Source organism: Sapajus apella, unplaced genomic scaffold (genome assembly GCF_009761245.1).
Source record: "Sapajus apella isolate SASKATOON/1434 unplaced genomic scaffold, GSC_monkey_1.0 scaffold46, whole genome shotgun sequence".
NCBI classification, from domain to species: Eukaryota; Metazoa; Chordata; class Mammalia; order Primates; family Cebidae; genus Sapajus; species Sapajus apella.
The window spans coordinates 16601239-16624243 of record NW_022436986.1 but is presented as its reverse complement, the minus strand read 5'-3'; the positions used below and the strand labels follow the sequence as shown (position 1 = coordinate 16624243).

Genomic DNA, 23005 nt, shown 5'->3' with positions numbered 1-23005 from the left:
ACACACACACACACACACACACACACACACACACACACACACACACTCACACTCTCTCTCTCTCTCTCTCTCTCTCTCTCTCTCTCTCTCTCTTCTCCTTCTTCCCCTAGCGGCAATTACTGTCCTGAAGTCTGAATATATCTTTCTTATTCAGGTTTTATATTTTGCTACATATATGACTCTATAAATAGCATATAAGTTACATGTTACTTAAGTGGTACCATAACATACATATTCTTTTGCAGTATGTTTTTCTTTCCACTCAGCATTCTATTTTCAAGTGTTATCAAGGTGGTTACATTTGGCTCTGGTTTGTTCATTTCAGTTGCTCCTTAGTATTCCATTACATGATGGAATTAATTATACTATAATTCATTTTCTCATTCTCCTCTCCATAGACATTTAGAATGATGCTGCTATGAACATTTGTTATATGGGTCCCTGTGTACCTTGTGCAATTATCTCCTAGAGTAGATAACAAGAAATGGATTTACAGGGCTCTGGGAAAACAAACTGTTAACTTCTTGTGACATTGCCAAATTGTAGTCCTACTCATTATGTGGGACTTCCTGTTTTATGACACCCTTGTCAACATTTGACATTACTAGATATATTTTCTATTCTGATGAGTTTAAATGGTTTGTTGCATAGCACAGAAACTGTATAGCATCCTGATTAAGAAAAAGGTTATAGATTGGTTCAAAATCCCACTCCACCACTCGGTAGCAATAGAACTTAGGCAAATTCTTTAACCTTTCTGAGCAACAGTTTAGCTCATCTGTAAAATGGGAATAATACTAGTATTACCTCATTGTTATGAAAATTGGCTTAACATATAAAAGCCTTTAGAGCAGCATCTGAACTTTTTGTACTTTTCTGAGGACTCCTATGAGGAGAGAAACCACAATGTGTGAATTATATCTCACCTGGACCAGAACTACCTTCTACTTTGTTTACCTTCTGCAACATTTCTAATCCATCTTGTCTTATATAGGTTTAATCAGATGAACAGGAAAAAATAACCTACCATTAAAACATTGTTTTGATGTGGAAAATGTGTTCCAACATCTCAATTTTCAAAGTCTTTTGAGATAAGATTATCATAATGGGAGACTTCCTACGACGGTTCTAATTGTTACAACATTTTGTTTTCTTTCAGATGCCAGTGTGCACCCGGCTTCACAGGATCACACTGTGAATTGAACATCAATGAGTGTCAGTCTAACCCATGTAAAAATCAGGCCACCTGTGTGGATGAATTAAATTCATACAGATGTAAATGTCAGCCAGGATTTTCAGGCACCAGGTGTGAAACAGGTATATATTAACTCAATGTTATTAATAACAATACTAAATATAGTAATATGATAACAATACCAATTTTTGCCTGTACCAAGCACTACCTGTAAGCCAAAAACTATGCCAGGCACTTTGTACTCATTTAATCTTCACATCCTTCCAACAAACTAGGTGCTACTACTATTATCCTCAATGACACAGATGATGAAATTAAAGTTTAGAAATTTAGGGGGGAAATAGAGACAACTGAATTTAGTAGAACTCTTCACATGCTACTTATTTATAATAGAAAGGATACTTTGATAAGCCACTTGAGTTAGGAGGTGAGAATCCATGGACATATTTGAGAATCAGCAGATCAAATCTAAATTCTTGGGAGACTGGAGTCTTTTAGCTGTAAGACTTGCTTTATTGAGTGAGCTATGCAGGTTTGGGGCAGAGATGAATTGCTTATGAAATAGAGAAAAGCCAGAGCCCTGAGTAGGGCAGCATGTTGTCCTTGCAGCACCTCCTCCTTCTCTCCTGTGACATCAGTTACTTCCTCTCTACTGAGTCATTCTCATCAGCATACAGAAATGCTTTAGTATCTTTTAGTAGCATTTCAGTTCCACCTCTCCTTCCAACTACTCCCTGTTTCTCGGCTTTCCTTCACTATTGAATACTTTTCCTATCTTATATACTCACTGGTTATTTTATTTAAAAGAACGCACTATGTAATTTGTAAGTAATATGTATTTAATTTTGAAACTGCTTCTCAGATGAATAATAATATTCACTGAAATGAACTTCTTTGACAACAGCACTGCTTCCTTTGACAGTTGGAAATGTCTTTCAAGGGCCATGATCTGCACACTTTTCTTATTCATTGCAGAACAGTCTACAGGCTTTAACCTGGATTTTGAAGTTTCTGGCATCTATGGATACGTCTTACTAGACGGCGTGCTCCCATCTCTCCATGCTGTAACCTTCACCTTCTGGATGAAATCCTCTGATGAAATGAACTATGGAACTCCAATCTCCTATGCAGTTGAAAATGGCAGTGACAATACCTTGCTCCTGACTGATTATAATGGGTAAGCAGAAGTGTCGGGAAGGCTGTGCTTAAGATTTTATCTTAGAACCAAATTAGAACTGACATTGAGGATGGGAAGGAAATGGGGAAGTAAAGGGTCAGGTATTCCTGGAAAACAGCAGGGTGTCAATAATCAAATGGAGCATCTGAACAAGTTCCTTTAGTGATAATGCCTCTAACACTTACTGTATTTTGCTGTTTACTAAGTATTTATATATATATTACTTCATCTGATCTTCACAATGACCTGAGGAGCTAGTGCCCATTTTACAGATAGTAGAATAAAGTTTCAGAAAGTCTAAATGACTTGCTCCAAATCTCACACCTTGGGAGTGCAGGGCCAAGTCTCAAAATCTGACACACGGGGGAGGATCCAAGATGGCCGTTTAGGAAGAGCTCAGGATTGCAGCTCCCAGTGAAAGCGCAGAGGCTGCTGCAGGTGAACCCCAGGGAAGCAGGGCCTGGAGTGAACCTCAACAGACCTACAGCAGAGGGCCACACTGTCAGAAGGAAAACCAAGAAACAGAAATAACCTCGTCATCAACAAACAGAATGTCAATCTGAAAGATTTGAGACCCAATCTAAAAGCCAGCAACTACAAAGTCGACAGCTGGACAAATCCTTAAAGATGGGAAGAAACCAGCGCAAAAAGGATGAAAACACCCGAAACCAGAACACCTCTCCTCCTACAAGGGATCACAACTCCTCACCAGCAAGGGAACAAGGTTGGAGGGAGAACGAGTGTGATGAAATGACAGAATCAGACTTCAGAAGGTGGGTAGTAAGAAACTTCTGTGAACTTAAAGAACATGTTCTAACCAAATGCAAAGAAACCAAGAACCTTGAAAAAAGATTTGACGAAATGCTAACGAGAATGGACAAAATAGAAAGGAATATAAGTGAATTGATGGAGCTGAAAAACGCAACATGAGAACTTCGCGAAGCATGCACGAGTATCAACAGCCAAATTGACCAAGCAGAAGAAAGGATATCAGAGGTCGAAGATCAACTCAATGAAATAAAACAGGAAGGCAACACTGGAGAAAAAAGGGTAAAAAGGAATGAACAAAATCTCCAAGAAATGTGGGACTATGTGAAAAGACCTAATCTACATTTGATAGGTGTACCTGAATGCGACGAAGAGAATGAATCCAAGCTGGAAAATATTCTTCAGGATATTATCCAGGAAAACTTCCCCAACCTAGCAAGGCAGGCAAACATTCAAGTCCAGGAAATACAGAGAACACCACAAAGATATTCGTCAAGAAGAGCAACCCCAAGGCACATAATCATCAGATTCACCAGGGTTGAAATGAAGGAGAAAATACTAAGGGCAGCCAGAGAGAAAGGTCGGGTTACCCACAAAGGGAAGCCCATCAGACTCACAGCAGATCTCTCAGCAGAAACCCTACAAGCCAGAAGAGAATGGGGGCCAATATTCAACATCCTTAAAGAAAAGAACTTTCAACCCAGAATCTCCTATCCAGCCAAACTAAGCTTCATAAGTGAAGGAAAAATAAAATCCTTTGGGAACATGCAAGTACTCAGAGATTTCGTCACCACCAGGCCAGCTCTACAAGAGCTCCTGAAAGAGGCTCTACACATATAAAGGAACAACAAGTAGCAGCTCAACTAAAGGGCAAAACACCCAGCTAGCACCAAAATGGCAGTATCAAATTCGCACATAACAATATTAACCCTAAATGTAAATGGACTAAATGCCCCAATCAAAAGACACAGACTGGCAAACTGGATAAAAAGCCAAAACCCATCGGTGTGCTGTATCCAGGAAACCCATCTCACATGCAAGGATACACAAAGGCTCAAAATAAAGGGATGGAGGAAGATTTACCAAGCAAATGGAGAGCAAAAAAAAGCAGGAGTTGCAATTCTCATCTCTGATAAATTAGACTTTAAAGCAACAAAGATCAAAAGAGACAAAGAAGGACATTACATAATGGTAAAAGGATCAATACAACAAGAAGAGCTAATGATCTTAAATATATATGCACCCAATACAGGAGCACCCAGATACATAAGGCAAGTTCTTAATGCCCTACAAAGAGACTTAGACTCCCACACAATAATAGTGGGAGACTTTAACACCCCATTGTCAATATTAGACAGATCAACCAGAGAGAAAATTAACAAGGATATCCAGGACTTGAACTCAGACCTGGACCAAGCAAACCTAATAGACATTTACAGAACGCTCCACCCCAAATCCACAGAATATACATTCTTCTCAGCACCACATCACACCTACTCTAAAACTGACCACATAATTGGGAGTAAATCACTCCTCAGCAAATGCAAAAGAACGGAAATCATAACAAACAGTCTCTCAGACCACAGTGCAATCAAGTTAGAACTCAGAATTCAAAAACTAACCCAGAACCGCACAGCTTCATGGAAACTGAACAACTTGCTCTTGAATGTTGACTGGATAAACAAAGAAATGAAGACAGAAATAGATGTTCTTCGAAACCAAAGAGAATGAAGACACAACATACCAGAATCTCTGGGACACATTTAAAGCAGTCTCTAGAGGAAAATATATAGCAATAAGTGCCCACATGAGGAGCAAGGAGAGATCAAAAATTGATATCCTATTGTCAAAACTGAAAGAGCTAGAGGAGCAAGGTCAAAAAACCTCAAAGTCTAGCAGAAGACAAGAAATAGCTAAGATCAGAGCAGAACTGAAGGAGATAGAGACACAAAAAACTCTTCAAAAAATCACTAAATCCAGGAGCTGGTTTTTTGAAAAGATCAACAAAATAGACAGACCACTAACCAGATTAATAAAAAAGAAAAGAGAGAATAACCAAATTGATGCAATAAAAAACAATAAAGGGGATATCACCACAGATTCCACAGAAATTCAAACCATCATCAGAGATTATTACAAACAACTCTATGCACATAAACTAATAAACCTGGAAGAAATGGATAAATTCCTGGACACTTGCCTCCTCCCAAGCCTAAACCAGGAAGAAGCCGAAACCCTGAACAGACCCTTAACAAGGTCTGAAGTTGAGGCAGCAATTAAGAGCTTACCACCCAAAAAAAGCCCAGGTCCAGACAGGTTCATAGCCAAATTCTACCAGACATACAAAGAGGAGCTGGTACCATTCCTTCTGAAACTATTCCAAACAATACAAAAAGAGGGAATTCTTCCCAAATCATTTTATCAGACCAACATCATCCTGATACCAAAACCTGGCAGAGACTCAACAAGAAAAGAAAACTTCAGGCCAATATCCATGATGAACATAGATGCAAAAATCTTCAATAAAATACCGACAAGCCGATTGCAACAGCACATCAAAAAGCTTATCCACCATGATCAAGTAGGCTTCATCCCGGGGATGCAAGGCTGGTTCAACATACGCAAGTCTATAAACGTAATTCACCACATAAACAGAACCAAAGACAAAAACCACATGATTATCTCAATTGATGCAGAGAAGGCCTTTGACAAAATTCAACAGCCCTTTATGCTAAAAACCCTCAATAAGCTAGGTATCGATGGAACGTATCTCAAAATAATAAAAGCTATTTATGACAAACCAACAGCCAATATCATACTGAATGGGCAAAAACTGGAAGCATTCCCCTTGAAATGTGGCACCAGACAAGGATGCCCGCTCTCACCACTGCTATTCAATATAGTATTAGAAGTTCTAGCCAGAGCAATCAGGCAAGAAAAAGAAATAAAGGGCATTCAAATAGGAAAGGAGGAAGTCAAATTGTCTCTATTTGCAGACGACATGATTGTATATCTAGAAGACCCCATCGTCTCAGCCCAAAATCTCCTGAAACTGATAAGCAACTTCAGCAAAGTCTCAGGATACAAAATCAATGTGCAAAAATCACATGCATTCCTATACACCAATAACAGACTTAAAGAGAGCCAAATCAAGAACAAACTTCCATTCACAATTGCCACAAAGAGAATAAAATACCTAGGAATACAACTAACAAGCAACGTAAAGGACCTCTTCAAGGAGAACTACAAGCCACTGCTCAACGAAATAAGAGAGGACACAAACAGATGGAGAAACATTCCATGTTCATGGTTAGGAAGAATCAATATCGTGAAAATGGCCATACTGCCCAAAGTAATTTACAGATTCAATGCTATCCCCATCAAGCTACCAATGACCTTCTTCACAGAACTGGAAAAAATCACCTTAAACTTCTTATGGAACCAAAAGAGAGCCCGCATAGCCAAGACAATTCTAAGCAAAAAGAACAAAGCGGGAGGCATCACACTACTGGACTTCAAACAGTACTACAAGGCTACAGTAATCAAAACAGCATGGTACTGGTACCAAAACAGAGATATAGACCAATGGAACAGAACAGAGGTTTCGGAGGCAACACAACATATCTACAACCATCTGATCTTTGACAAACCAGACAAAAACAAGCAATGGGGAAAGGATTCCCTGTTCAATAAATGGTGTTGGGAAAACTGGCTAGCCATGTGCAGAAAGCAGAAACTGGACGCCTTCCTGACACCTTACACTAAAATTAACTCCAGATGGATTAAGGACTTAAACATAAGACCTAACACCATAAAAACCCTAGAAGAAAATCTAGGCAAAACCATTCAGGACATAGGTGTAGGCAAGGACTTCATGACCAAAACACCAAAAGCATTGACAACAAAAGCCAAAATAGACAAATGGAACCTAATCAAACTCCACAGCTTCTGCACGGCAAAAGAAACAGTCATTAGAGTGAATCGGCAACCAACAGAATGGGAAAAAATTTTTGCAGTTTACCCGTCTGACAAAGGGCTGATATCCAGAATTTACAAAGATCTAAAACAGATTTACAAGAAAAAAACTAACAAGCCCATTCAAAAGTGGGCAAAGGATATGAACAGATACTTTACAAAAGAAGACATACATGAGGCCAACAAACATATGAAAAAATGCTCATCATCACTGGTCGTCAGAGAAATGCAAATCAAAACAACATTGAGATACCATCTCACGCCAGTTAGAATGGTGATCATTAAAAAATCTGGAGACAACAGATGCTGGAGAGGATGTGGAGAAATAGGAACACTTTTGCACTGTTGGTGGGAGTGTAAATTAGTTCAACCATTGTGGAAGACAGTGTGGCGATTCCTCAAGGACCTAGAAATAGAAATTCCATTTGACCCAGCAATCCCATTACTGGGTATATATCCAAAGGATTACAAATCGTTCTACTATAAGGACACGTGCACACGAATGTTCATTGCAGCACTGTTTACAATAGCAAAGACCTGGAACCAACCCAAATGCCCATCGACGATAGACTGGATAGGGAAAATGTGGCACATATACACCGTGGAATATTATGCAGCCATCAAAAACAATAAGTTTGGGTCCTTTGTAGGGACATGGATGAACCTGGAAACCATCATTCTCAGCAAACTGACAGAAGAGCAGAAGATCAAGCACCGCATGTTCTCACTCATAGGCGGGTGTTGAACAATGAGAACACATGGACACAGGGAGGGTAGCACTACACACTGGGGTCAGTAGGGGGGAAATAGGGGAGGGAGGGTGGGGGGTGGGGAGCTAGGGAGAGATAGCAAGGGGAGAAATGCCAGATGTAGGTGATGGGGAGGAAGGCAGCAAATCACACTGCCACTTGTGTACCTATGCAACAATCTTGCATGTTCTTCACATGTACCCCAAAACCTAAAATGCAATAAAATAAATAAATGGGGGGAAAAAAAGAATACAGAAGGGTTGAATAGGGTTGAAAATAAAAGTATGTCAAGAGAAAAAGTCTAACCAAAACAAACAGGGTAGCTATATTGTTATCAGACAAAATATATTTCAAGGCAAGAAACATTGCTGGGGATGAAGAGTGATATTTCATAATGATAAAAAGGTCATTCTGCCAGGAATAGATAACAATTTAAATTTTTTGGTCCCAATAAAATGCTTTCAATATACTGTTATCTACCTTCTGCTCTAAAGATTTACTAATTCTGGGCATTTCATATAAATATAATCATATGATATATAAAAAAAAATCTGACTCACATACTGATGCTCTTTCTTTTATGTAACCCCTTAACCTCTAAAAGTTAAGGGATTTCAGTGACATCATTGGCCCTTGGGAGACAAGTGTATTGCATAAAAATCAGTATGCAAACTCAGTGTGCATATTTCTTTAGAATCCATTAATTCCACCTCCAGGGTCCCATTCCCCTGGGCTGTCAGGAGAGCCAACCTTAGTTGTACCCAGAATCTTGGCAAAGAGCCATAGACTTCCATCATTGGTCAGCTGTCCACGTTATTTATCACTGAGCTGTCCACTGACCCAGCCTTTGTGGTCCCTTTAAAACCACTGCTCTTTTCAACATGTGAAATTCTTGGCAAAACTTCACTTTCATAACTTCAATGTGGATAGTTTCTGTGGTGCACCACATGGCCTTTTCCTCTCAGGTCCACTAAAATTGTCAGCCTACTTATGAGCAGGCTGTTGGTGTTCAAAACCCACTTAGCTTTCTTTTCTGTCCCCAATCCAGGGGAATCTCACTATTTTGGTGGGAATCTCACTATTTTGTTAGAAATCTCCCATCCTCAAATACTATTCTTTTAAATGTACTTGATCTGTCAAAAAGGAAAAATCCAAGAAATTTGCAAAAACCCTCCTTTGAGACAAAATATGTATAAAGAGAGAAACTGTTGCCTCCTTGAATAAGGAAAGAAACTGGAAAAATGTAGAAAGGAAATCATTAATTTGCAAAACTTATTTTTTTCAAAAACATCTGTAAACATGATCTGAGAACATGCTGGGAGAAGTAGTCAATAAATTTTTATCTTCATTATCAACTTTCTCTAATCGTTTCTTTTGCTCCATTTGATTTTGAAGATTTCTCCTTTAAGCTGCGTATTAGCGTTGTCATTTCCCTGAATGACACAGTTGTTGGAAACATCTTCTGGCTGGCCATCCTTGTTGTTTCAATTATTCTTTTCTTTGGATCAACGTACTTTGTCTGACAAAGGACTGCATGAGCAGCTGTCTTAGTCTATTCAGGCTGCTGTAATAAATAGCATAGACTTGGTGGCTTATAAAGAATATAAATGTATTTCTCACAGTTCTGGAGGCTTCAAGATCAAGGTACCAGCATAGTTAGTGTCTGGGGAGGGCCCAGTTTCCTGTCCACAGATAGCAGCTTCTTGCTATGTCTTCACATGGTGAAGGGGCAAGTGGACTCTTCAGAGCCCTCATGACCTAATCACTTCCCAAAGACTCCACCTCCTAATCACATTGGTGATTATGTATTATATATAAATTTTGAGAGAGCACACAGATAGTCATATCATGGCAGCAACCATCAAACAGACTTCTTATTTGTTTGATGAGGTATCTATGAAACATCTGAAGTTCATTCTTGATCTTAAGAAACTTACATTCTGGAAGAAGGATGTCAGTCTGACATCTACGCAATTCTTACCCTTTTCATTCTTGACTCATTCTCTCCAAAACAGCCAGTTGGTAAACTGTCTCAAATTGGAGCAACTTCTCTTGGCTCATCCTAAGACTTTTTGCTATCCCTCAGTGTTTAAGAAACACAAACCAATTTTAAGTGAGCTGAAATAAAGTATAATTAGTAAATCAAATCTGCTTCTATAAAATGTGACCAAATGGATTAAAAAAAGTAATAGGTTTACACAAAGTACTTTACCCACAAAAAAAGGATAAAGAAGAAAAATAGTAATGTGCCCCACAGAAAGGATTGCAACATATGGCTAATGACTACATTCCCTGGAATCTCTCTCTCCGCAGCTGGGTTCTTTATGTGAATGGCAGGGAAAGGATAACAAACTGTCCCTCGGTGAATGATGGCAGATGGCATCACATTGCAATCACTTGGACAAGTGCCAATGGAGTCTGGAAAGTCTATATCGATGGGAAATTGTCTGATGGTGGTGCTGGCCTCTCTGTTGGTTTGGCCATACCTGGTATGTTTTAACAAAATGAGTTTAATTCTGTTGGACTCTAGAGGTGGTGTAGCTTAAATGGATGTCAACTTTGCAGGCATTGTTGTCCTTGGTTTCAAACAAAGATTAACAGCTAACTCTCTTATTTCCTACTCCCTGGTTCTCCTAACTGTAGGTTATTAGAAGCTTTTTCCCTAGGTAAGCTGTTTGCCTCTCTGTGTGAGAAATGCCTTTGGAGATGTACATTAAGACTACCAAGAAGCATGCTGAACTAACAGCTGGTTGCAAAACTAGCTTCCAAGGAGATTAAGTCCTGGTATTTTTTTTGTTGTTGTTGTTTATTTTAAGGATTGTTTTGTTTTGTGTTATAATCAATATGTAAGCTGGACCACTGCTATCCATCTTTTATGCCCCTTTTACATCTCAACCTGTCTTCTAAAAAATATTTTTAAATAAATATCGCAGGAGTTTCAGTTTGAAGAAATGCAAACTAAATTTCATTGGGTGATCCAGGTTCTCAGCATTGTACATGACAATAAGCTTGTTTTATCTGGATAGACCTATAGAAGTATATGTCTATGACATGATTTTTTACTTTGTTCATTTGTTTTGGATATAAAATATAGTACCTAGACAAAAGAAAATTAAATAAAACAAAATGATTTGAAGTATTAGAAACTGACTAATATAGTCTGGAAGTAAGTTGTATGAAACAAGGATAAGTATACTAATCAGTATAGCACAAAAATACTAAACTTCATAAAAATGTGATGAGATAACCTTTGGGAAGCCTCAAATCCAATACTTACTTATTAGAAACTATTGACTGGGCATAGTGACTCATGGCTGTAATCCCAGCACTTTGGGAGGCCAAGGCAGATGGATCACAAGTTCAGGAGTTTGAGACCACCCTGGCCAATATGGTGAAACTGCGTCTCTACTAAAAATACAAAAAAAAAATTAGCTGGGTATGGTGGTGTGCGTCTGTAGTGCCAGCTACTCAAGAGGCTAAGGCAGGAGAATCGCTTGAACCTGGGAGGCGGAGGTTGCAGTGAGCCGAGATCACGCCATTGCACTCCAGCCTAGGTGATGGTGAGAGACTCTGTCTCAAAAAAAGAAAGAGAGAGAGAGAGAGAGAGAGAGAGAGAGAGAGAGAGAGAGAAAGGCATTTAGAAAGAAATGTCTGTTTCTAAAAGGGGAAGAAAGAAAAGAAAAGAAAAAGAAAGAAAGAAAAGAAAAGAAAGAAATTATTGTCCATGCATTGTTTCACTTTTAATACTAAGAAGACCCATGCAGATCAAATCAAAAGTGACCTCTCTTTGAATTTAAAGAATATGTCCTAAGCACTTGCTAGATGGGCCAGGCACCTGTGCAAGGCACTAGAAACCCAGTGGTGAGCAAATGTCATGTGTTCCCTGCTCTCCAGAAGCTTTTATTATGGTTGGGGAGTGAGGTGTTCATGACATAATTCTACCGAATAATATGTCATTTCACAATGAGGTAAGCACTATGGAGGAAAGAATATCATTCATGAAAGCCTATAACCAAGGAGCTGATATAGAATGGGGACAGATGTAGGTGATGGGGAGGAAGGCAGCAAATCACACTGCCACGTGTATACCTATGCAACAATTTTGCATGTTCTTCACATGTACCCCAAAACCTAAAATGCAATAAAATAAATGGGAAAAAAAAAAGAATGGGGAGGCAGTGGAGGTTTGGGGAGATGTCCCTAACTCTCAAGGATGATCAGGCACTAATTAGTGAAGGGGACTGGGTCTTGCTGAAAGAGCTAGAAAAAGATTGATTTATCTGAAATGCAGGCTGAAAGAGGGAAGGCAAGGCATGCAGGTAGAGAGGGCAGGCATGGCCAAATCACATAAAGCTGTGTAGTGTGGGTTAAGGATTGAGGTTTTCACCCTAAAATCAATAGGGAGTCACTGATGGGTTTTAAGATGGCTGGGGGAGATGGCAGGAAGGGCAGCTTCGGTAGTTCTGGGAATGAGCAGAAAGAAGTAATAGGGCGTATGTGAAAATTTCTAAGTAACAAGAGGATCTCTAACCGGAGGACAAAAGGAGTCTACAGTGCAGGAACAGCACTGAGAGTTAATATTTGAACTATGGGAAGCATTTATTATGCTTCTTCTGGGAGGGAAACTTGGGACAAATGAAAAATAAAAGAGAAAGCCACTCTTCCTTAAACCTCAGAATAACTGAAGAGATGAATGAAACATACAGACAGATCCTTGGATGTGTATCCACATACTAAGCATTTGCCAAGCATCAATCCAGCCAATACGGCAACATCTAAGTGTTGAGGTTCCAGAAATGGAAGACTCAAAGGACAAAGCTGTAGAGTCAAGGACACATGCATCTTGCTGTGAGGAGAGGGGAGAGAAGGAAGCTCAGGATGTTTAATGAATTTAGGGAGCAAGCGTGATTTATAAAGAAATGGATTGGATAGATTAATTTGGAGGGGAAGAAAAGAGAAACAGAGACAAACTAGAAACATTAGACAGGTTTTTGTAAGATGAGACTATTGGGAGATTAATATAGAGGCTGCTTTTGAAAATCATGTCATATTTTATAATACTAGAGCAATATCTCATAAGATTATTTTGATGAAATCACTCTTGAAAAATTTAAAATATGTTCTATCATCCTTTGCCTTTTTGTAAAATATACTTGCACAGAAAGCCAGTGCCCAAACCAAAACTTCCTTGATACCATTTAGGCCTAATTATCCAAATACTTTTATAAAATTGTCTCAATGCTTTTGTCACAGTGATCATGTGAGTTTAATAGAGTAGTTATGCTACTATTTTAGAAATAAGGAAACAGAATTCTAGAAGAGTTAAAATGAGTCTCTCAAATTGCATTCCTAGAGCCTAACTCTTCTGCTTTATGGCTGTGCCCTTTTCATGGTCCCTTCTACCCTTTCCACTTAGATCAGCCTATTGATACATGTCCACAGATAGAGCAGGTGTGGGGCCATTAGAAACCACAGCACTCAGAGTGGTAGAGTGGACCTCTGGGGATGTGGATGGATGCCTCCAGTATCTACCATACACATCATGCTATAGAGTTCTTTCTTGCATTCTACCCACTCCTTTGCCTAGAAACTCTCCATGTCTTCCTTCTGCATGAGATTCACTCTTAATCCTCAAGATCCAGCTCTGAAAGATTTCCCTGAGCCCAGCCCTTTCTCACTAAGCTTTTTCTTTGAGTTCTTCTCTCACTCTCCACATTGCTGTACTAACCACACTACATCGGAAAGTATTTGTGTATGAATTTTGCCTTAGAATTATCATATCTTAGAAGAAGAAATGCTTTTTCATCTGTGTAAGTTTTGCCTTCAATGAATTAAGAGACATTAAAGGTATTTCAAAAGTCCAGTGCCTGGTATTGTAGACAGCACATTATTGGTAGCTTCATAAACGTCTGTTGAATTTAACCAGCTTCTATCTTGAAGGGTGAGTCAGAAGAACAGGGAAAGGCAGCTCAGACAGAAGGAGCTCTGCATGCAGAGGCAGGGAGCCATGAATGGGTTTTGTGTGAGGAGGAATGGTTGGCTGATCACTAAAGCAGTAGCACAGGGTATACAGAGGAGAAGAAAAGGAAGATGTGATGGAGAAAGAAGCAAAAACATAACACAGTCTTGGGCTATAATGAGCCTGTTTATGTTCCCCAATAAACACACACTTTACTTTCTCCTTCAGTGAATTAAGAGACATTAAAGATATTTCAAAGGAAATGGCATTATCAAGTGAGGTGGGGCGGTGGCTTTTTGTGTGCATTTAATTTAGTGTGTGCTTGTTTTCAACTATTTCTTCTCTAAGTGGTGTGATTACAGGTGATTTTTGTTTTCTTTATTCTTTTATGATAGTTTCATAATGAACTTACATTTCTTTGCTGGTTAAAAAAAGAAGTACTTTTATCTTTAAAATATTAACAATGATAGAAAAGTGAAAAGTAAATTGAAGGAATAGGAAAACAAAACCAAGAAACTCTTGTAGTAATCACCTAAGGAAATAGTTTACTGGCCAGAGGAGTGAGGATGGCCAGGATGATTGAGAATCCATAAATATTTCAGAGCTCCAATTGACACCCTTCATGGCTGTCTTAGTCTGCTTGGGTTACCCTAAAAAAAATCCCACGCACTAAGTGGCTTAAATAACTGAAATTGGCTGGGCGTGGTAGCTCACACCTGCAATCTCAGCACTTTGGAAGGCCCAGGCGAGTGAATCACCTGAGATCAAGAGTTCAAGACCAGCTTGGTCAACACGGTGAAACCCCATCTCTATTGAAAATACAAAAAAAAAAAAAAAAATCAGCCAAGCATGGTGACAGGCACCTGTAATCCCAGCTACTCAGGCAGCTAAGGGAGGAGAATAGCTTGAACCCAGGAGGTGGGGGTTGCAGTGAGCTGAGATTGTGCCACTGTCCTCCAGCCTGGGCAACAACAGCAAAAACAAGAGTGAAACTCTGCCTCAAAAATAAAAATAATCGAAATTAATTTTCTTGTAGTCCTACAGGCTAGAAGTCTGAGATCAGGGTACCAGTATAGCTGGTGCTTGGTAAGAGCCCTCTTCCTGGCTTGTAGACAGCCACCTTCTCACTGTATCCTCACATGGCAGGGAGAGAGGGAACAAGCTTCCTGGTGTCTCTTCTTATATGGGCACTAGTCCTACCATGTGGGCCCCATGCTCATGACCTCATCTAAACCCAGTCACCTTCCAAAGGCTCCATCTCTAAATACCATCATGGTGGGAGTTAGGGCTTCAACATATGAATTTGGGGCAGTGGGGAAACAGTCGAGTGCATAGCAGTGACTGACTGACTTCAGTTTGAGTGACCAAGTTTATTGAAGAGGCTGTTAGCTAAGGTAAGAATTCTAAGAAAAAAAGTTGGTGGGAGGGGAAAAGATTGTGTATATTATTTTAGACATACTTTGTATGAGATCTATGTCAAATTTCTAGTCACAAAAATACATACAGCTAAAGATACAGGTCCAATACTGCTTTATATCAAATTGGCAAAGTTGTTTTTAGTGACACCATAGAATTGGCTAGGATTCAGCATAGCGAACCTGTGTATAGAGTGCCAGCAAGTATGTAGATGATATAGTCTTTCTGGGAAGAAATTTAGAAACTTGAATCAAAAACCTTAGAAAAATTCTTTGCATGCAACCATCAGTTTAACTACCGAAATCAATCTAATGGAAATGATCAAAATCTGAACAAATGTATAATGATGTATAAATAAACATGTTTATCTTGGTGTTACTTTAGTATTAAACTTAGAAGCAATGCCAGCATCCAGTAATAAGGGGCTGATTAATTAATTAATTAAGTCAATTATGTGTTGTTGTACATTCATGTGTTAAAATAGCATAGCTAGGCCAGGCTTGGTAGCTCAGATCTGTAATCCCAGTACTTCGGGAGTCTGAGGTGGGTGGATCATTTGAGGTCAGGAGTTGGAGACTGTCCTGACCAACATGGATAGGGTAGAGGAAATCCTGTCTCTGCTAAAAATACAAGAATTAGCTGGATGTGATGGTACATGCCTGTAATCACAGCTATTTGGGAGGCTGAGGCACGAGAATCACCTGAACCTGGGAGACAGAGGTTGCAGTGAGCCGAAATCAAATGACTGTACTCTAGCCTGGGTGACAGAGCAAGACTCTGTCTCAAAAAAAAAAAAAAAAAAAAAAAAAAATAGCATAGCTACTAAAACTCATGAAATGAGAACATGTTCAAGATGGTCTCACAATACTGTGAACAATATTCAGACATTCTGTATAGTGTGATACTGAGTTGTGTGTTTTAAAATACCTCACACATACATACATATATACTAAAATAAAAATAAAAACATGGAAAGAAATACAAAAAAATGATTAATTATTTCTAGGTAAGAGGTGTACTTTATAATTTATTTAAAAATTCTTCTTCTGTGTATATATTAACTTTAAAATTATTAATTAATTTAAAAACATGTAGATTGGGAGATCATGAAAGAGGGATCTATGGACATAGATTTACCGACAAGTGAGATCAAATTGAAAGAGTAGTTGACTTTGGGGACTTGAGGGAAGGGTGAGAAGCGGGTGAGGTATAAAAGACTACACATTGGGTACACTGTTCACCACTCGGGTGACAGGTGCATCAAAATCTCAGAATCACCACTAAAGAACTTATCCATGTAACCCCAAACCACGTGTTCCCCAAAAACTATTGAAATAAAAAAAAAGAGTAGTTAAAGGAAGAAAGTCATGGGGTGGAATCTTGGAGCCATTTCTAAGAGGCAGGAAGAGAAGGGAGACTGAGAATGAGCAGAAAGATTCAAAGAAAACCAGGAGCAGATGCTCTGATAGAAATCAAGTGTAGTACAAACGAGTCAGGCTCCTGGCAGGAGACAGGTAGCCCATAAAAGGGATCACTAAAGTGAGTTTAAAGAAGGGCTATTTTCAAAGGTGTGAGCATGGTTAAGAAGACCAAAATATTACAGTAAAACCCATATGACTAGCAACAACAGATGGTTGTAAGGACTGGGACTGAAGTGACAAGGGTTTGGCATTGTTGCCAGAATTTAGGAACCTATAGTGCTAGAGAGAATCTCCCAATCTCTTCAGAAATGGAAGAAAAAGGCGCCTGTAGTTAGTTGCCTGGCAGGAAGGGATACGGGAGATTCAAGTTCCCTCTCATCCCACTTTCTTATCTCATTCTGGCTCTTCATTGGCCAGAAACGAAGAGAAGCCAGAGGACAAGGAAGCCAGGTGATGCAGCTCATGGGGACAACCTTTGGGGCACAAAGCTGAGTGGAGAAGGGTGGGGTGTAGGTCTGGCAGTGCAGACACAGATTGTCCAGCACACCCAGGAAGGCAAGTTGAATAGGATGAAATGCTTAACAGAAACAGATGATACAGAGAAGTCACGGAGATGAATACTGAAATTTCTATTGAATTTGGCAATTAGGAGACCATTGGCAACTTTAGAAAGTTCCCTGGATTTGGTGATAGAAATTATATCATTGTAGCATTAGGAATAAGAAAAGTAAAGAGCAGCTACTTCCATGAGGGTGATTTTCTACAGGAAAGTAAGCAAAATAGCGTTTACGTAATTTGTCAACATAAAATATTATATGCATATATATGTATGAAATATAGTTCTTTAGTTACATGTTTATCCATCAACATCCTAAATCCTATTTTTAAGTTGCTATATAAAACATTTAATTTGTCCTTATTGATAAAACCTGCAGTGAATTTACAGAATTTTGCTTTTCAGTAATTTTCTTTCATATATTTCTATCAGTCATGCTTTCATTAAATTGAGATTTTAGGAATAACAGACCATCAGGCCAGTTTTCCTCCTTTTCTTTCTCTTTCTCTCTCTTCAGGTGGTGGTGCATTAGTTCTGGGGCAAGAGCAAGACCAAAAAGGAGAGGGATTCAGCCCAGCTGAGTCTTTTGTGGGCTCCATAAGCCAGCTCAACCTCTGGGACTATGTCCTGTCTCCACAGCAGGTCAATTCCATTTTCAGTGTATGACAGTAATGACATGCAAAGGTACAAACCTAGTAAAAATGTGAACAGCCTAATGATGACATATCTTATTGTAAGCTCTTGGTTATCAGAATTTTTCACCATTATCATTTGATGCTGTGGTTATAGACGAAGTTAGGCAGAAGTTACAGTACTTTTCAGTGAATATCCTTTTTAGTTTCTTGGTGATATTCTTAAATTTTATTGGAAATTAGTATTTTGCAAAATTATTAGATTTTAAATAAATATAAATAAAACATTTTACAAAATTATAAGATTTTTGTAATTATAAATTTAAAAATTAATATTTTATAAAACAAGATTTTCCAAAATAATGTTTTATTCTTAAATTTTATTGGAAAACCTCACTTTGCAAAATCTTACAATTTTATAAATTTTTAATTTCCAATAAAATTTAAGAATATCACCAAAGAGAGCAGGAGAAAATCATAAAGAATAATGCTTCAAATTCCTCTAACTAAAGATGCAGAAATTGAAGGTTGGCACAAGACCATCCATAAAGAGCAGCAGATAACCTAGTGACTAAAATCAGCCTGGAGTCAAACAGCTGGGGTTCAAATCCCACTTTCACCCCAAACTCACTGTGATGATTTTGAACACGTTATTCCATCTCACTAAGTTTCAGTTTTCTTATCTATAAAAGATAGATAAATAGAACTACATAGCAGAGTTTTGACAAGACTGAACAAAATACTCTATATACATTTGTGGCATTATTTGGCCCATAGTAAGGGCTTAATAAATGTTCGCTCTTATTACTACAGAGGCCAGACTTCTCTAAGCCTCAGCTTTCTCAATTCTGTGCCACAGGTCAAAGACATAGAATGAAGAAGGAGCGAGTCTCTACAACCCCTTAACAAACCACATGGCTTTACATAGGGAATTCTAGGTGTAGGGTTTCAAAATTTCAGGCAACAATGAGTCTACTAGAGGAAGATGTAGCTGGGAGAGGGAATGATAGAGCTGGGGGAGAGGGAAACGGAAGAGAATTTTCCTGCTACCCCTGAAATCATACCTTCATCCCTCCACCCCCACCTCTAAAATATCTATGAATGTTTTCAATAGGACTAAATTAATGTATAATAATTCCATCTTAATGGAACAAGTAAGGCTTATCTAAATTGTTATTAAACTTTCAGGTGAAGTCATTGGCTACCTCCTGCCCAGAGGAACTCAGTAGAGGAAATGTGTTAGCATGGCCTGATTTCTTGTCGGGAATTGTGGGGAAAGTGAAGATTGATTCTAAGAGCATATTTTGTTCTGGTGAGAATTTCCTTCTTCCATAGACTCCACTATCTCTTGACTACACTGGAGCTGTCTAGCAGAAGGACACAATTCAGAATTCTCTATTGGTCAAATTGTATGTGTCAGTCAATCAACTTTTTGTAACTAGTAATTCATATTTATCCCATTTTCATCCAAAGGATTTGTTATTTTTTTAATGCTAAATTTTATTCTGTATAACAGGATACAATTAGGGAGGAAATTTGGATGAAAGTAAAATAAAATCAGGAAAATAAGATTAGGGAAGAGATGAGGTTATTTTTTTCAATACTCACCATCGTACTATGCCTGTTTGAGATGGGGGTGCTCTTTGGCTCTATAGTTTGTAGAAGCTGTCTAGGAACAGGTAGCACAGGGAGAAAAACAATGGATGTTGCAATCTGCACACTAAAACTGAATTATTATAACTGCATCATAAAATTTATTTAAATGAGTTTCTTAGAATGTGCTAGAATTTATGGCTTTTGATAACTTACAAAAACATTTTGCTAACGTTCCTAAAATATTTTGAAAGATGCAGAGTTATTGTCTCAAATGCTTTTTCTTTATTATTAACTTTGCTTGCCAGTGATCTGGTAACATGTTAACTTGTTTTTATATCAGTAAGGTGATTCTCAAATGCTGATAAGGAATACAGTTTGAAACTATTGACGTTGGTGATGCTGCCACCATGTTGCTGACAAGCTCTGCACCTGTGTTCTTTACCCTCAGATTGCCCACCCTTAGGAGGGTCAGTACCTCATCTGAGAACTACATCAGCAGATTTAAAGCCAGGCTCCAAAATCAGTCTGTTCTGTGATCCAGGCTTCCAGCTGGTCGGGAACCCTGTTCAGTACTGTCTGAATCAAGGACAGTGGACACAACCACTTCCTCACTGTGAACGTGAGCTGCCTTTCTTAAAGCCATTTCAGTGACTTTTGAAAAATATTGAAAACATAACTCTTTTCAGGAATGCTAGACAAAGGCTGAATGCTTCACAGTAGCAAATATACCAAATATTCATTGAACCCTCTTTGTTTAATGAACTGTGCTGGGCATCATAAAGGAAATGGGTGATTAGGACCCAAAGGGACCATTTGTGGATGCATCTAAGGTGACTCAAGGAACTGAAAGTGATGGAAAGACGCACTCTATCAGTGGAAGCCCAGAGAGAGATGGGTCATTGCTGGGTGGGAAAACAGGAGGAGATATCTTCAGTTGAGTGCATCCATTCATTCATTTATTCAGTGACTTTTAAAGCACCTATTATGTGCTAGGCACTGATCTAGGTCCTGGAGATGCAGCAGTTGGGGGGGAAAAGCCTCTGTTCTTATGTAGTTTACATTCTAATAGGAGAGACAGAAATATAAATAAGTAAATATAATATTTATTTATAGTAAATAATAAAGGTAAGGGCTAGAAGTAAGAACTATGAGGAAAAATAAAAGGGGCTAGGAAAATACAAAGTGTGGCCAGGCATGGTGGCTCACACCTGTAATCCAAGCACTTTGGGAGGCCACGGTGGGTGGATCACTTGAGCCCAGGAGTTCAAGACAAGCCTGGGAAGCATGATGAAACCCTGTCTCACTACAAAAATTACCCAGGTGTGGTAGTGTGTGCTGGTAATTCCAGCTACTCAGGAGGCTGAAGTGGAAGGATTGCTGAGCCCAGGAGACAGAGGTTGCAGTGAGTTGAGATTGTACCACTGCACTCCAGCTTAGGCAACAAAGCCAAACCCTATCTAAAAGCAAAACAAAACAAAAAAAAAACAAACAAAAAAAGCGAGAGGGTTGGGTGGAGGCAAGACTGCTATCTTAGATAAGCACCTGTTACCACCTGCTATATTCACCTGTTTTTCTTTTTTTGCCTATCTGCCCCACTAGATAATAACCTCTATAAGGCAGGGATTTATTTGGCTCACTGCTATAACTCCAGCACATAGAATAGTGTCTACATGTTAGGTCATTTTACATTGCTATAAAGAAATACCTGAGACTAGATAATTTGTAAAGAAAAGAGATTTAATTGGCTCACAGTTCTGCCGGCTGTACAGGAAGCATGGTGCCGGCACCTGCTCAGCTTCTGGGGAAGGCCTCAAGGAGCTTTTACTCATGGCAGAAGCCATCAAGGATAGCCATGTCACATGACGGGAGTTGGAGCAAGAGAGACAGTGGAGGGAGAGGTGCTACACACACTTAAACAATCAGATCTCATGAGAACTCACTCATATTGCAAGGACAGCACCAAGCCATGAGGGATCTGCCCCTATGACCCAAACACCTCCCACAAGACCTGAACTCCAACACTGGGGATCACATTTCAACATGAGATTTGGGCAAGGACAAATATCCAAACTTTATCAGCACCTAGTTAGTAAATGCTTTTTGAATAAATGAATTGCTTGCCTAGTATGAGCCAGGCAATGTGCTTGATGCTGAGGGTTCAGGTTGCTGCTATCCCTAGGACACCCTCAGTCTGATGTTTGCATGCAGTCAAAAAGTCATGCTTAACTGAACTGCTAGTTTGATATGACTAGTGTCCTTTGGGTATTTTGCTCTTAGCGCTGTTGTCTTCTTCCTGGTCACCTTACAGGCATTAGCTGTGGGGTGCCACCTCCTTTGGAGAATGGCTTCCATTCGGCCGATGACTTTCTTGCTGGCAGTACAGTAACCTACCAGTGCAACAGTGGCTACTATCTGTTGGGTGATTCAAGGATGTTCTGTACAGATAATGGGAGCTGGAATGGCATTTCACCATCCTGCCTTGGTGAGATCAATGTTGACAATTACTATATGAGTTTGTTCTATGTAGAAGACAATCACCCCAAATTCCTGAGGTTCTTGAGGCATTCCTTTGTTAACATTATCTCATCCCAGTAAGCTCTGACCAAGCCGTAGTGACAAAGCAGCTGTATGTAGAGGTGCCAGAAATGTTTTACATTTTTATTAGGCTCCATATTAAGAGTATATTTATATATGCCTGTCTTATACTTGACCAGCCATAAACTAAGAAAATAATAGCTTTTGTTGTACATCTGCAATGTGATTATGACTGTTAAATTTTATACAAATATATGAAGTGTTGTACATTACATGATATGTAATGATTTAAAAGTAAAAACAGATGTTGGATACATAAGGAAAAGGAATCAACTTTAATATTTATAAACTGTCTTCATTTAGATGTTGACGAGTGTGCAGTTGGATCAGATTGTAGTGAGCATGCTTCTTGCCTGAATATAGATGGATCCTACATATGTTCATGTATCCCACCATACACAGGAGATGGGAAAAATTGTGCAGGTAACTAATATATGTATAACCACAAGTTCCTGATTCCATTAATTTTTAGTACATATTGTTATTTTAGTACATATTGTTATAACATACATAAGTGTATGTTATTTTTAAGTAAGATAATAGTTTCAACTTCAAAGGGCATATAAGTAGGTAGACAAGAAAAATGAAGATCTTATAAAAGACACATCAGTAACAACTAAAAGTGCTTTAAAGTAGCATTGTGCCTCCCCCAACTTCCCAATTTCTGAAAAACCAAACTGAGAGCCAACTATACTGCCAGAATGCTGAAACGTCTACGTAGTACAAGAATAATACAGAGGATATAGAAATATGATAGGTGACCTCTCTGCCTCAATCAGAGCAAGGAAGATGCTTTATCCCATCTTCACTAGCAATATCTTTCCTCTGCCTTGGTTACACAAAATTATATCATTGAAAAAGTGTAGACTTCTGTCTCCCCAACATATCTTGCATTACAGTGTTTTGAAGTAACTTTGATAATACTGGATCATTTCCCAACCGATTGTTGTATTTCTTCATTTGTCG

At 38.9% G+C, this 23005-nt stretch overlaps 1 protein-coding gene across 2 annotated transcripts in view; it reads left to right on the top strand.

Moving 5' to 3' along the window:
- Positions 1 to 23005, top strand: part of SVEP1 (sushi, von Willebrand factor type A, EGF and pentraxin domain containing 1) — a 219641-nt gene that overhangs the window by 135163 nt on the left and 61473 nt on the right. For both annotated transcript variants that reach the window (XM_032240324.1, XM_032240325.1), the window contains exons 25-32: positions 1160 to 1317; positions 2171 to 2372; positions 10178 to 10353; positions 17734 to 17858; positions 19037 to 19160; positions 19893 to 20063; positions 21753 to 21926; positions 22343 to 22462. In XM_032240324.1, the coding sequence (XP_032096215.1) occupies positions 1160 to 1317; positions 2171 to 2372; positions 10178 to 10353; positions 17734 to 17858; positions 19037 to 19160; positions 19893 to 20063; positions 21753 to 21926; positions 22343 to 22462 (1250 nt within the window). The remainder of the gene's footprint in view (positions 1 to 1159; positions 1318 to 2170; positions 2373 to 10177; positions 10354 to 17733; positions 17859 to 19036; positions 19161 to 19892; positions 20064 to 21752; positions 21927 to 22342; positions 22463 to 23005) is intronic.